At 35.2% G+C, this 16,800-nt stretch overlaps 1 protein-coding gene across 1 annotated transcript; it reads right to left on the reverse strand.

Moving 5' to 3' along the window:
• Nucleotides 1–10,453: 10,453 nt before the first annotated feature.
• On the reverse strand, nucleotides 10,454–16,792 carry LOC108372602 (endoplasmic reticulum mannosyl-oligosaccharide 1,2-alpha-mannosidase-like; the record flags this gene model as incomplete). The annotated part of the gene is made up of 2 exons (XM_017628332.1): nucleotides 10,454–11,407; nucleotides 16,710–16,792. Coding segments are annotated over 2 exons (732 nt in total), but the record flags the coding sequence as incomplete, so codon positions are not given.
• Nucleotides 16,793–16,800: the final 8 nt, after the last annotated feature.

The raw sequence follows: 16,800 nt of genomic DNA on the forward strand, positions 1-16,800 counted from the left end.
CAATATTTTGTAACCAGTTTATGAGATGGTAACCAAACTTACCGGTTACAAGAGCGCACAGAATGCGAAATGGGTTTAAAAATTGACAGACACTTAGAGCCGGTTGTTCAATGTCTGATTAGCACAAATCGGAGGTAGAAGCTCCGGTTAAGCACAACTACTGCTTTATCGATCACATGTTACATGCATGATGTCGAAATCGTCGATAGTGTAGTGGTAGTGATAACTAGACATTGAACAACCGGGCCTAAAATTACCGGTTGCAAAATTTATGTTACCTGCGCAGAATAGGCCTGTAAATGAATGACAGGCGTGCCTAGCCATATGCAAAATCTAGTCACATTTACCTCGCATTGCCAGATTTGGCTGATTACATATTGCCTGTGTTACTTTTTCATGCTGCATACTTTTAGGCCACCCTCACCCGCTTTTCATTTTGAGAATTTTAGCGACAAAAATGTTGCATAATAATTGTCAGAATCCCACTGCAGCTGACCTTTTTCTTTAAAAACCCTTTGTTATATCACACTCATGATTCAATAATAAAAGATTTGCTCAGAAAGCAGTTTTCTCGCTCCCTCTTGACAAAATCGGCTCCCTTAGCCAAGGCACTGTGTGGGTTCGTGTGTATGTGCAAAGCTTTTGTAACTGCCATCCCTAAACTGGCATGTACATATGTATATAGATTAAATATCACAAATAAAAGATGTTTTGGTTAGAATTCACATAATACACTCGCGTTACTCGATGTAGCATACAAACAGCAGCATGCTCGAAAATGGCTGTGGAACGGAAATTCCTTGCATCAGAAGCATTGCGTCGCCGAAATAGCAAATGCCATGATGAAGAGTGACAGGAAGCTGCAGATAAAAAAGATGCCGCCTGCAGGGTCACGCTGTAATCTGACGCACGCGAGCCATGTACATATGTATGTACGTATATAGAACTGATATATGGAACTGAAGAGGCAAGCGAGACGTCATTGCCGCAATAGATTTTCTGCTGAAATCGACAATAAAATACAAATTTTTTAACTTGCTGCGTTAATTTCTAGTATCTTCGTTTCTTAAACAAAGTTGCGAAGCAAATGTTGTTACTCTGCCGAAATCGACAGTAAAATCTTCATATTGTTAACTTTAGTCCTAAAACTGTCATGCCCATTTTCGACACATTGATTACTATACTACATATACAGAAGGCGAGATAAAATGTTTTGCCATGTTGAGTGGCGTAAGATCATCACAGAGGCTCTTTCTTTAAGGGTCAACAGTTTTATACTACAAATGACAAACTATTTGATTTTGTTTTTTTTTTTCATAATACAACTTTATTTGTTATAAAGTAATAATTTCATATGCATACAAATTTATTAATTTTTTTTTTAAATAGGAAAACAGCTGAAATTGTAATAAATTTCATAAAACCTTTTTATGCAAAAATAATTCTCTAATTATTTTACCTTTTCATTTATTTTTATTTCAGCCATAAAGTTAGTTTTAAACAATTCATAGTATAATTTACCTCCCGATTACAAGAAAACGTCTAATTTCAATTTTGAACAATAAGTTGACATTAGCATTTCGCTCGTTTGCTGGAAGAATGCCATTACTCAAAAATTAAATATGCGAGAAATCCAGCTTTAAAAATTATTAGTTAGATTTTCAGCATAATGCAATAATAAATAATGACTAATGAAATATAATAAGTTTAATATGTATTAAAATTTAGTGCAAAATTATAGTGTCATCAAATCATACTTTGGTTCCTTGTTCGCTTAAACAAAGCGGAAATGCGTGAAGTTGTAAGAAACAATAAGTGACACAATTGACATATGTACATATATACATTAGGGTGCATCACTCTCCATACAAAAAAAAAATTTTTGTTTTCCATTGCCTTATCATGAGTCTAATTTGCCCCGAACTATGAGCGGATGAAAAAAATCGGGCGAATTTGTTTTTCCATTGGAATTATAAAATCGATTATATTTTAAGACGTCCACCAAAATATTTGGGAAAAATATTAAGATTTAAGCCAGCTGGTTTGTTTTTTGTGAATAAAAATAGTTTCTCAAAAATATTTTTTGAAAAAATCCGCTCAAATGACAAAACGATTTAAGCTTAAAAAATTTACATAAAAATAATAAAAACAAAAAAAATTTGAACGGAATCGTAATAATAAGACTTTTAATGCTGTTTTTTTAACTTTTTTCAGAGATTGGTGTAAGAAAAACTTGAATAACTGATCCTAAACTCTTCCGTTTTACACTTGTGAAATATCATTGGTAGGTAATAAACTCATTAAAAGGATGAAAGAGAAAAGTAGGATGAACTAACATCATTAAAAGTTGAATTAAAATGTGTTGGTATTTGTAAACAAAATGGGACACGAATGACTTTTTTGCATATAAATAAAAAAAGTGGGAAATACCTTTCTACTGAGATCCCATAAATCTAAATCGGAGTAGTTTTGGCCCAGTTATTTCAGTTTTTCGTAAATCTCGTAAAAAACTCCATTTTTGGAAGTATTTTCGAATTGGCCCAGCTCGCTTAAATCTTCATTTTTTTCCGAAATATTTTGGTGGACGTCTTAAAATATAATAAATTGTGTAATCCCGGCGGAAAATAACCGAAATTTTTTTTGGTGATGTAGTCCATACATACATATGTATACATGAGGACTCAAAAAACATTTTTTATTCTTCCCACAAACGACCGATATATGTACATATTTATTCAGCAGTGAGATTCTAAAAATTACTACTTAAAAGACGTGCGTCTAAAAGATACATACTAACAGAAGCTAAGTTAGGTTTCATCAGCATGCTTATGCCTCTTTATTAGATTATTTGTAAATTGTTGGTGTAAGATTTAGGTGATGCGAGTTTCATCAGTATTCCACAGAAAAAAGCATCGATTTTGCAATAAAAATGTACCACGACTAATGGAAGATTGAGCACATGTGCCTTAAATGGAAGCTTTGCTTCTATTAGCGACGGTTAATAAAAAAATTTTCTTCGAAATTTTTTGTATGTATGCACATTAGGGTGCATCACTCTCTATACAAAAAAAAAAATGTATTGCTTTCCATCGGAAATATCAAATTTATTTTATTTTAAGACTTCCGCCATTATATTTCGGAAAAATATTAATATTTACGCGAGCTGAACCGATTTGAAAATACCTCCAAAAATCTCATTATTTTAAATCCGTTGATAAAATGATCAAACATTTGTACGCACACCTTTTAAGCCAGGGTTGTGCACTTACACAAATTTTTACATTACTTACACATACATACATTGTAAATAATTGTAAGATATTTTAAATTATTGTAAAATGTTTTAAATTATTGTAAAATATGGTAGATTATTGTCAAATATTGTAAACAATTGTAAATTGTTTACATTGTTTACACAATTATTTACAATAATTCACAAGTAAAGAATTTTTGTAAATAATGTAAATATTTTACAGACACAGCCCTGGCTGAAACACGTGGGTGTTCGCACCGAAGCAATATTTACCAATATTTACATTGTTTACAATAATTTACAAATACTTATAATTGTTTATAATTCTTTACTTTTCTTTCTGTAAATATTTACATTATTTACAAGTAGAGAATTGTTGTAAATAATGTAACATTTTACAGGCACAACCCTGTTTTAATATTAAACTTGTATATCGCACACCTATGTACATATATCTAAATCAATTCATAGGACTTACATCCAAATATTTTTTTCTTCACAATTATATACATTAACTAAAAAATTACTGTTATACCTGTTTTTGTATTAATTGCGTTGAATCTGTACGATCCGTAAGCAGTTATATTTCCCTCGCTGAATTTTGAGTCAGCTCACTTTAGATCTAGGTGTGCGATATCATCTGAGGTGATGTTTTGGAAAAAAATATTTTTAAAAACTAGTTTTATTTATAAAAAACTCGATTTTCGGGGGTATTTTCAAATCGATCCAGCTCACGTAAAAATTTAAGCATATGAAGTCTTTATAATTCCGGTGGAAAAAACCGCGACTTTTTTTTGATGAGGCACCGTAATGTACATACGTGCATACATACATATGCATTTCGAATTTCACACACAGATAAAATGACTACGAGCATTTTACATTTTTCCGAAAACTTTGTTAACGGTAATCGTTGTTTCCAAACCTTGTTACTAATATATTGCTATGAATTTTTGAAATGCCAGTTACGCATTCATACTATGTACATATTTCACGCAGCAAAATGCCTTGTACGATGTTAACAAAATTTACAACGGATTGCAAGAAAGCTGAAAGGGTTTGAAAAATTTCCAGGAATTTTATTTACCGAATACAACATTTTTTATTGCTTGTGCAGAATAGGCCTGTTGCATTTAAATGCTACGTGTTACTGATGATTTTTTACCGACAAACTTTGTAACCAATAATCTTGATCACTTTAAATAACTTTAGAAAATCACAAGGAATATCGTAAGGTCGTACCGAAATTCAACGGTGATAAGTGCGCACAGAAACGGTCTAAGGTTGCCTGGAATTAAAATTTTTAATGGTAACAAAACCAGTGAAGACAATACTTGAAAACCATTCTTTATGTGTACAAAGTGCACTATGGTGTTCGTAATGCCGGTTTTTCTGGTTAAAATTAAATACGGCTAACTAAGTAGATGTTTTAAAAACACATGAGCTTTTTGTTGATTGGTATATGATTTCGCGTCCATTTGTTGTAAAAGAAAATATTTGACGATCGGGGCTCACTTTTTATTAAAAAAGTTTGAATGCAGTTCTTTTAATATACGAAAGAAAGAATAAAAATTATACTTAGTTATAAAACCCATTTACACAGTGGCAATTTTTTTTATTAAATAATAACAAATTATACTACATAATTTTAATTTGAAGCCTGCTGACAAGTCTGAATTTCTTAATTTGCTTACTGAAAATTTAGAAGAAGCAACAAAAACTAAAGTTATGTTTACACATCTAACAAGTTACTTTTGGCCAGAAAAATAGTGGTGCAATGCTGAGAAATCAAGAGGAATATAAAAATCGATAATTAGACCGTTATTGGGATTTTGCTACGCATTCCGAATTCGGTCTTTGTTCATTTACACTTTAATGCGGGGACGGCAATTAAAACATATACATACATATGTATGTACATATGAGCCGCTTATTTTGAAAGTGGCATAAATGACTTCATCATCCAAAGTTAAAAAGTTGTTGCATTAGTTTATGACAGTATAACGATTCACACATGCATTCAGTTAGAAGTAACAAACCATTTAAGCGAAAGAGGTGGAAATGTATATAAATTGAGTGACGGCATTTTAGCAATTTTTGGCAATTTTTCTTCTGTTTATTCTGCAAATTTTAACCAAAATTTCAAACTTCTTAATCAGAATCTTTCGAAAAAAATAGGTATGCAGTTTTTTAGATCATTAAGTTTTAGTATAAATAATAATAAATAGCACAGTATGCTCGAAGTTTTTGTTTTAGAAAAAATGCGTACCACAATTTTGGCGAAACTTTGAACAATTTTCAGAATTTTGCACCAAAGTCTGAAATCTGCATTTTTTTTTGGTTTGTTAGGTAAAGAGCTATACTTTCATAAAAAAAATAATAAACATCAAATAAACAATTCCAAATTTATATGCATATGTATGGGTCATTGTATGGCACCTTTAAAATAAACGGCTCATATTTATAAGTATACATTTAAAACATTAACACGGATTTTTTAATACTACATTATAGGACACCAAGATTATTGCTGAAAGAGCAAATCAAATTTTAAAGTAGGTGGGTAGACGACTTTTCAAATTGCGCACAGGCATACAAGCGTCGTTTTTACGAGTAATGCAAATGTCCTTTGAGATAATGTTTCGGAAATAGGTATGTATTCCGTTATGTTTGCTTTTAAGTAAACAAATTGAAATCATATTCTTAAAATATACAATCTTTATTGGCATCATTACCAGAAACCTGAAAGCATTTTCTATATAAATTTTAAAAATTTCTCGGGTATCTTACAAAACTGCATAACTCTCATATGATGTGTGTAATAGAGCCTTTTGCATTGTTTATAACATTGTGTATTTTTAGGATTGCTTCATAACGAAAATAAATACTACATATTCATTTAATATCATTTTTATTAACATGTACATTAGCGTGGACCGAAAATCCGCTTTTTTAACCGACTTCCAAAAAAGTAGGAGGTTATTAGTTCGTCGGCCGATTTCGATAATTCTTTTTGCATCGGAAAGTTAGTGTCTCAGAGGTGGTCCCATACTAATCTGGTTTAAATCCGATATTTGGATCATGAAATATATACATATATATTTTTTTTAAGTCGTTTTTTTTGCTAAGAATTACTTGTTAGAATTTTGATTGGTAATAGCAAAAATATGCTCCAGAAACAATCTATGTAAAGTTTAATGTGCTCACAAAATAAATATTAATACATATACACATTTTTCTACTAAAATTGCAATTATCTTCGGAAGTATTAGTCCTATATAACGTGATATATCGTCACTACACACGAATAAAGGCGCGCTAGTGTTTTGACGGCGAAAAAAGGCGCGTAAAAAAATTTTGGACTAGGGCGCGCCTAAGAATTGACCAAAAATTGTCATTTTTCGTACAGATTATTTTTAGAGCATAATGAACCATATTTTTGCTATTATCAATTAAAATTCTAAAGAAGTGGATTTTCGGTCGTCGATAATGTACATACATACTATATACGTCGGAGTTCTTAAAGTGCTCCTTCTAAACCTAAGCAACCTAATAACTAAACAACTACATATTTTGTCTGCATAAATTCACTATTCATATGAGATTTCTATATTAATTTAAATTTTAAGCCTACTTTTATTAAACAACGAATTCAAATTTGACAATGCCAATTATTGCGTTCGAAAACACAAAAATGTGTTATAGTTATTCAGAACTTATACAAGTAGACGTTCGATAACGCCAAAAAATTATCCATCACTCAAAAATTGAGAAAGCAAAGTGACAGTTCGTTGCAAGAGAGACGCTCATATTGTGCTGGGAAAATTTTAGCAAGCAAAAATTATCCATCAGAAAACATATGATTACAATTTTTGTAAATAAAGTAATTCCACTTTTTTGGACTTTGGTATTTACTATGATTTTTAACTGACTACTTTGTGATTGTGCTAACTAACTTTTACTTTCAGAAATGTTCCTAGCGTATACTGAACGTTCACTTTTCTTTTTTCTTCAATAGCGGCACCATGAGTTTACGATCTAGTTGCGATCCCGTACGAGTCCGGACTAGTCAGATTTTACTGGAAGTCGATCTCGTACTCGGTTCTCTGACAATTGAGAGGAAACAAAGAGAGTAAATAAGGCCCTCTCTGTCAGAAGTTTTCAGTTTTATTATTTTCGCTTGCGCTCTTGATTGGATTGATAGCTGGTGATGGCTAATTTTCTGATCATCCTTGAATTGGTAAAATTTCTCAAAGCTACATACATATGTATCATTTAACCCCGTCAATAGAGCTGTAGCAAACCCTTTTTATTCGTTACTGAGTAACAGGTACAACCCCTGACTCGAAGTACCGAATCGTTTCTCACATAATAATTTCCTTACTCGCATGTTCCGTATATGTACCATGAATCAATACAACCAACAGATTGTGCGGGAACGAAACTGTTCGTATCGATACTAAAGTGTGTTGCATGAACATACATGTGTACGAACGAACATTTTCTTACGCTAGAGGTTTCGTTGCAATGATTCGTGTGAGTTACAAACAAGTGCTTGTATCAAAAATAACAAGTAAAGTAACGATACGAAAGATACAGGTGTTGATTGGATTAGTAACGAATAAATACAGGTATCCAAATTTTCGTTACTTTTACAGCTCTACTCGTCAATGGTAAATGTGAAACAAACGCTTCGCTATTTATATTTGCTTATTGCTTCCTCGTGGCATTAAAATTTTAAGAAATAAGTATCAACAATTTTTCACATGTGTCGAAAAAACCCGATCAGCCAAAGAGAACTACATACTTCCACAAAAGTTGCGGTATCTTACGCAAATATAGAAAAGCCCTAATCGATTCTCTTTGTAAGGTCCGGTTTGTACAAAAGTCGCTACATCACACACGGAAGAACTAATAGAATTTAAAAACAAACACAGCTTGAGCTACCAGTGAGTACAGTAACGATAAGGAGATTGCCTGTTAGAAGCCCCCCGAAAGTGCCTTTATTCACCAAAAAGCAAATTGCAAAAAGCGATGGAGTTTGCCAGAGCGCATTTCGATTGGCCTATTACGAAATGGCTCAATATTTTGTATGCCGACGAGAGCAAAATGGTACCGCTCGGCTCTGAAGGACATTGCGAATTCGTAGAAGGCCGATACAACCCGAGATAAACGGTGAAAACCGTAAAACACAACATGGCGACGCTTCCATCTCGCTCTCTCTTGACAAAATCGACTCCCTTAGCAAGGCACTGTCTGGGCGTACTTTTCGTACTTTAGTGAGTCAGTGAGTTGCTATTTGGGTGAACTTGAAATTCTTATTTTGAACAATAACTGTCTATTATTTATCTTATTTTACGTATCTTATATTTATCAATAAATTGTAAATAATTATCATAAGCTACAAAAGTTTTTCAGCGCTGCTATTTTTATGAACAAAACTGTATGAAGTACATACTACCTAGAGGCCTGCACGATTACATAAAAAGGTAACATGTTAATAACTGGTGATGCCATCGTTGGCATCATCACCTTAGTACCATTGAAACATTGCGTGTTCGAATACAATGCGAGAGCGCAACGATTAGTATGTAAAAGCAATGCGGCACACTAGCTAGCCCAGGTTGACTAAAACTAAAACAATCGGGGAAAAAAATTTCACCTTTACCAAACCCATTCTCACAAATTTTGGTCAAATCAAGAGAATGAGAGTGATAGGTAATCATATGTATTGATGCGAGCAACCGATGATGGTAATTTTAGGCCCGCCGTCCTAATAAAAATGACCGCATCGTTCGTTTTTACTTCGATTGGTGGAGTGATGTGCTCCTTAATCGAGTTTCAGTAGTCTGAATACTGGTCGTACTGCTGTTGACGATGTCGACGATATCAATTAATAATTGCGATCCCATACGAGTCTGAACTTGCCAGAATTAGCCCGGAATAGTACTGAAGATAGTGTAAATGTTGTTATTAATCACACGATGTCTCGATGCGTCGCTTTCACATCAAGGTAATTGTCAGAAGTGTGATTTAATAACGTACTCGTACATACTAGCATAAGCATGGAAGCCTCTGGCACATACATATGTGCGTATGTACATATTTCAAAAAGATTGAAACAGGAAAAAGTGAAAGAGGCAAGCCAGGAATTCGCGTTATAATAGACGTAACTTATAAGTATCACTTTTGGACAACAATTCTAATATTCAATGAATGTCGTTGTACACACCGTCCACATAATTACTGAAGCTACACTGTTTGAAAATATTTATTTTTAATATTCCGTTCGCAGGCCACGGATAAAATCACAACAAATTTCAAAATTTATCAACTCGACATTTGACAGGTGGGATTTTTTAAACCACAGTGTCCGAATTTTTCTAAGGCCTTGCTCGAATGTGATTTGTGACACCCAACGAAAATTTACCTGTCGAATGGCAATTCTTCATCATTTTCAGAATTTTTCTGATTTCTTGTGGAAAAAACCAGAAATATATATCACTTTGATAACAATAACGACTATAAGAATTACAAAAATGATGGCATTCTTCTTTGAAGTTAACCAAAATTTCTTGGGCGATTCGAGTACCAACTACATATGAAATACTTTAAGATTGAATATAAAAGTTAGATGCCCCTCGAGCCTATGACTCTTTTACACGTTTTAATATCTTCGTTTTCAAGTTTTTGGCATTATTTTGTAGTTTCACACATTTTACAATTACTCTGTGACGTCGATGAAGAGCGGGTTAGTTACTTGCCGTTAAGATTGGTTTAGTAATTTTATTCTCTAAATTATTAAAAATAGTAATAAATTATTATGTTTATGTAGTATATATTATTTACATACAATGGTCGTAATAATTATAGCCCTACCCCATTTTGACGTTTAATTTTTTTTTTATTTCATTTTAATTTTTTTGTCGAATTTGTTACGGGTTTCTTCCATATAAAAATAAATCTTGTATATCCGTTCTATAGAAGCAAATGGAACAAAAAAATCTAAAAACAACCATAATTTTTAGCCATTTGAAACTTGTACTTCGTTCTACTAGAATTTAATGGGCTACAAAACTGCATACTCAGAATCTTTCTAGAAAATCTAATTGAAAAACCCGAAATTTTACGAAAGTTTGTTGATTTTTTTTTAATATTGCACAAAGTTTTAAACTTGGATTTACACGGGTTATGTTAAAGAATGAACTATTATATTTTTATAATAATAATCAAAATTAAATAACAAAGAAAAAATTTTAAAACTTGTCAAAATGTGATGGGGCTATAATTATTACGACCACTGTACGACCTGAGCGCAAACGCAAAAGTAAAATCACGAGTACATACAATTCATTCAAGTTTCGTGATAATACGCACTATGTTTGTATGCAAGTATAAATAAGTGTAAATAATATTTACATTGAGAGTGATTAACGGTGCAATGGTCACGGTCACATACAGTTGATGCACACACGCCGCGTATCCACAAGCAAGCAATTATGATCTTAGTGGTTTCTCAAAGGTAGCAGATGCGCTTCCGAATTGAACACCCACTTATCCAAATCAATCTCTTTGCGATTGTCGCTGAACAAAAGGTAGAAATATTTAAGTGTTTCACTCAACCAAAAACTCTCCATCATATCACGCAGTCTTGTGTTAAAAACATGCTTAACATTGCCAATCGACGTATAACCATAAGCTACTTTAGTGTATTTCTCAAAAGCTTGAAAAATATTCCAACCCATATCCTGATAGGTACGATTGCCCGTCAATGCATAGAAATAATATAGGCTCTCTATAAATTCGGGACGCAAAAGATTGTGTGCATCATTGGGCTTCACGTAAATGTCTTGCTCTTCATTCGCAGTCAATGCAAAATATGATATTTCAGGCGCCAGCTGTGTAGGTTGCCGCATATATGTTTGATAGCAGGTTTCGAGGAGATCGCGCGCGAGCAACAAATGTGAAGTAGGCATTCCAAATTTGTGTCCCAAAAGCAATGTGCCAGGTAGATAACAAGTAAGATGGTCCATCTTCGGTTTGAAGTCTTTCCCATTGATTAATTCACCAATATAGACATGCTGTTCTTTGGGCGTACGACGCAACAGCTTCGTTAATACTCCGTCAATAGCCCGTATATAGTCCGAAATAAGACTGCAATAAAAATGTATAACATTAGTATGCTTTGTATAAGCTTGTGCAATTAAAATAGAATAGGCCTATAAGATAATTAAGGTAGGTTTTTGAGTGAAGCCGTTCTAGAACGCTTACCAAGGAGAGACTGAAAAAATGCTTTCCTGCTTGCAATCTGGAAGCGCTTTTCCTATTTACAATTTACGCGATAGTTTAATTTTATATTATTTATAATCACCGGTTGGAGCACCCCCCTGTCCCTACCTGGCTACGCCCATGTCCCAGCCGGATGCATTTTCGACCCCTTCCGAATTTTCCTGCTGAGTATGCTAGCCAATGAGCGTGACAACCTTTGTCCGACCAATCCCGGAAATCCCCGCATCAAGGATCTTAATACGGAGAGTGACCAGATGAATGCATAAACTGCCCACACCAAGTGCAGTTCTTGTTTTCACCAGCGGTGAGGTTCAGGTAGCCATCGGGAAGGCGAAAGCTTCCAAAGCCATAGGTCCTGACGGAAGTTGCGTGCTTATGCTGGGTCCTGCGGGAGTAGATTATTTAACCAAGGTCCTCAATTTGTCCATGGCGGGCATCTGAAAAAGCGGAAGGGTAGTCTCACTGCTTAAACCGGGGAAACTCGCCAACAAAGGAGAGTCTTATCGCCCGATAGCCCTCTTTTCCCCGTTAGCGAAGACACTTGAGGCCGTTTTACTCTTGCATAACACAAAACAACTGACCCCAGCGAGGTATCAGCTGGGTTCCGTAAACTACAAAGCACAACAGCATTTAACGCCATAAACACTCAGATTACTCGTGGACAGTCCTAATAGCGTTGAATCTGTCAAAGGCGTTTGACACCGTCAGCCGCTCCACGCTACCAGACGATATTGATGCTTCCCCTCTCCCCAAGGGACTCAAACGGTGGTTGCCGAATTATCTGACTGGTCGACATGCGTCAGTCATTTTCACATTTTCAGACCCAGAAAACCGACGAAAATTAAACAGGGTGCCCACAGGGTGGTTTCCTTTCTCCGCTGCTGTTTAATTTTTCGATGTTAATGTCGCCTTAACACCACCTTCACGACAACGTCCAGATGCTCCCCATAGGGAGCATAAGACAATGCTCTGCAAGCAGTTTCCAGTAAGGTACCACAGATGTGGGCATCCGAGCAGACAACTGCTCGCAGAAGAGCACTCGCCAAGGCAGAGGTGCATTAAGCAACCTCTGGACCCAACTACATACCGACAGGCTTTAAACGGCATTCACAGCGAGTCGGTCTTGAGTTATATAGACTCCGACCTGCGAATACAGTTTTGGGCACACCCGACGTGACGAGACAGAACTTAGACTGCCTCGGAAGACTCGCATCGCTCCACAATATCCCAACTTCGCTGTGGCTACTGCAGCAGGCTAAACTCGCACCTGAGCAGAGTGAACGCAGATGTGTCCAATGAGTTCCGGGCATGCGGAGTGTCGCCACAAGACTTACGGTACCTCTTCGCATGCCCCCAAAAACCCCACCCAGCAAACGCCCCTGTCTCTATGGACAGACCCGGTGTAAGTTGCACACTTCCTGGGCCTCCCCTTAGTTGAGGCTGACGACAACGTTAACGGACAAGCCGACCCGATCGGGGTTTAGCAGACCAGGGATCGATCCCTGGACATTCCTAGTGATTTTGTTCGATGCGGCGCAATGGCCTTACCGGCCGTTGAACTACTAATACCAAAAATTGACAACAATGGTAACGGTTGAAGTAAGGTTTAACCCCTTAATTCCCCTTTGTTTGTTTATCGCTACTATGCAGAATTCTATAAACTGTCAGTTTTCACACTATTCAAAATACAAAACGCCTTACTACTCTTAAGTGGCTCCTGTCTCTTACGATCTGATCTATAAAACGGTATAAAGATCCGTAATCTAATACTGTATAATATGTATATGCACTGAGGGAAATAATGTATAGTAAAAATTAATACTTTATATTTGATTATCGTTTAAAAATGTTCGAATTTAAAAAGAATATTTTCACATCTGAGTATATATCGACTGCTAAGTGGAAGATCGACCTATCCCGGCAGCCAGTTCGAAAACGCCCTATCTCAAAAAACTTTTCAAAAACCTCTTATTTCAGAATTTGGTTGAAGAACGCCCTATTTCAGAATTCGTTTCAAAAACGCACTATCTCAGCTGCCAATTCAAAAACGCCCTATATCAGCACATTTTCAATACATTTTGAAGTGAGATAGGGCATTTTTGAATCGAATTCTGAAATTGGGCGTTCTTCAACCAAATTCTGAGATAGTGTTTTTCAATAAGATTCTCAAATAGGGCGTTCTTGAGAAGTTTTTTGAGATAGGGCGTTTTCGAGCTGGCTGCCGACATATTTACACCTTCGAGGTACTCAACCTCCACCGATTCTGATGAAAAGAATGAGGAGTTTATGCAGATGTTGGCAATTTAGTTCCAAGGGGCTCTCAGACTAATATAATCGAAAAAAGTACTTACAGTCTGAATTGGTATTTGTTTAACATAATAGTCACAAAGGAACCGTTAGGCATCTCACCTATACAAACATATACATACATATGCATATTTTTTGTAAATGAAAATTGAGGTTCCTTTCTCGATATAATTTCGAAAGCTAGTAAGAAATTTGATGAAAAAATGTCGAATTTCGACAACTGGGCGATACTAGTATGTATAATACGGCTTAAATTACTAATTTACTTGCTAAAATCGAGAAAATCAGAAAATTTCTAGTGCAACTCGCACAACATATACATTTTATTAAGGTGTACCTTCTTGAGCGGTCAGACGTTTATCGGTAGATTCTGAGGAATAAAAATACAGGTACTAAACAATTGTGCCAGTTATCAAATGCGAGAAAAAAGGCTACTCACAACTTTAACTGAATTTCGCGTATTTTATAAAAAAAAAAGGTGAATTTTCTTGTGCTGGTCGTTGGCAGGTACTTATTTTACATTTGTGGGTATGAAATACACATACTTCTTTACTTCTTCAGAAGAAGAATCCTAGGTTATAGGAGAATGTGCTACTTATCATTTCCGAAGAATCGTCTTGATAATGGTTTCTCGTTGAGCACAACCAATCAAAGGCAAACAAATTCATAAGTATTTGGGTCTGCGTGAAAAATGCAATACATAGGACCCACGGTACTGATTTCAAATTGGCCGGGAAGGACTGTAAAACACTCCCGATAAAACCAAAACCTCCGCAAATTAAGAAAATCTTCCTTAGAAACGAATATGTAATATGCACTTTTTATGTTTCATTGGGACGAAAACGAACAGCAAAGCAACACAAAAAAAAAGAAGATGGCAGGATTTCACTGCCAGAATTGTAGGCGACATATTTCCTGTTTCATATAAGTTTGTAGGCAACTGTGAAAATTTTTGGAAAACGACAGTGACCACATGGAATATTGTCGACAATCGTGCTGCCAATTGTCACTCTGAAAAAATTATCGCAACAATGGCGACAAAACCAAATAGCTCCGTTGGAAAGCTTTCACAGGATTTTTTATATGGTAATTTCGCGCATTTCATTATTTTTCAATAATGTGAATATTTCTTAAAACTAAAATAATGCAAATGCAATTATTGTATATGATTTACATATAGATTTCATATGACTGGCGACAGTTTTAAGCCTGGACAATGACAATTTGTCACTTTTTCAATGGAATTTCTCATGGGGCGTTCTTCAACCAAATTCTGAGATAATGCGTTTTTCAATCAAATTCTGAAGTAGGGCGTTCTTACAAAGTTTTCTGAGATAGAGCGTTGTTGAGAAAATTTCTGAGATAGGGCTTTTCGAACGGCCGCCGAGATAGGTCGATCTTCCACTCAGCCATCGACATGCTCCTTATTTTGATTTTACATTCGATAATTCGAGCAAAATTTAGATATGTATCTCAACGAAATTTGGTACAAGGTTATCCCTTCATCCCAGGTAGGTATTGAATATGGGTGCAATCGGATGGTAACCACACCCACCACCTATATGATGGCATTTTAGAAAAAATCCCAAAATAATGAAATTTCCGTAAGGACTTCATCCCAATCGCTGGAAATTGGAATTTGAAGTAGTTCCCACGGCACCATGAATTACTTTGTTCGCTTCCCCAATTACGATCGCGAATTATCCCATTCCCACCGGCACATTCTTAATTCGATTTTACAGTTCTCTGACTCTGTTTTTTTCTTGGCTGCAAAATTGATGCCAAATGTAAGTTATTGCTAAAAATTTATAAGTTTCCGTATAAAAGTGCTGATGTACACATGTATAAACTTTACTTTTCATACTCAGAAAAAGTGCAAGCAATTCGTTCGTAATTCGCATGGTAATTGGATCTGAATTACCAACAATGGAGATAATTCGCCCTCAAAATGTTGTACGGCGAATTACGTAATTCGAAGGTGGAGTGCGAATTACGAATGAGAGAGCGAACTACATAATTGTGGTGCCGTGGGAAAGCCGTATAAACTTTTGTGAAAATCGGCGTGGCACCGTCCATTTATGAAGAATTGCAGTAAGTGAGTAATCACTACATCAACACCCACCAAACTCGGGACAGAAACCTGTTAAAATATTTTGAAATCGGACAGTAACAACATGCAACTTCCATATAACAGGTCTATTCTGCACGTTACCGAAGATTTTGTAACCGGAAAATTTTATTACCAAAAAATGTTACCAGTTCTTGTCACCGCGATTCTAGGAACGTTGGTTATGCAGTTAAAATATTCAGCAATTCAGCTATGAAGAATTGTGCAAATTCTGGCATTGCATATTTCACGGGGCAATACTTTGTTACCAGCTTATGAGATGGTAAAAAAATTTACCGGTTACAAGAATACACAGAATGCGAAAAGGGTTTAAAAATTCACAGGAACTTTATTTGCCGGTTACAAACTTTTTATTACCAGCGCAGAATAGACCTGTTAGGGTAATTTACAGAAATACGGAAACTGCGATAAATCGGCAACTAAATAAGTTAATTCACTCAGAGTAGACGCTTGCATTAATATTTAAGCAATAAATGAGAAGCTAAATTTTTGAAATCCGGAAAAAACACTCTTCTTATAATGTGGTATTTAGAAAGGTTAAAAACGACATTTAATACGTGCGCCAGGTATATAAAGTTCGGTTTGGCGTACATTTATACTTTTTACTGGTTTAAGTTGCAATCAACTGAATTATGTAGTTAAGAAATTTAAGTAATTGAGTACTTCATACAATTAATAGCGATCCTGGAAAACAACATAATAAAAGACTTCACCAAAATATTCAACACTTACAAATCATCTCTTTTTCGTCCAGTTTGTAGCCATTGTTTTAAAAGGTACTCATAATAGGAGTCACCGCGCGCACCCAAGGATATTGTGGCAT

The sequence above is a fragment of the Rhagoletis zephyria genome, unplaced genomic scaffold, assembly GCF_001687245.7.
Source record: "Rhagoletis zephyria isolate East Lansing unplaced genomic scaffold, Rhagoletis_zephyria_1.1 Rzeph_scaffold_05909, whole genome shotgun sequence".
Taxonomy (NCBI): domain Eukaryota; kingdom Metazoa; phylum Arthropoda; class Insecta; order Diptera; family Tephritidae; genus Rhagoletis; species Rhagoletis zephyria.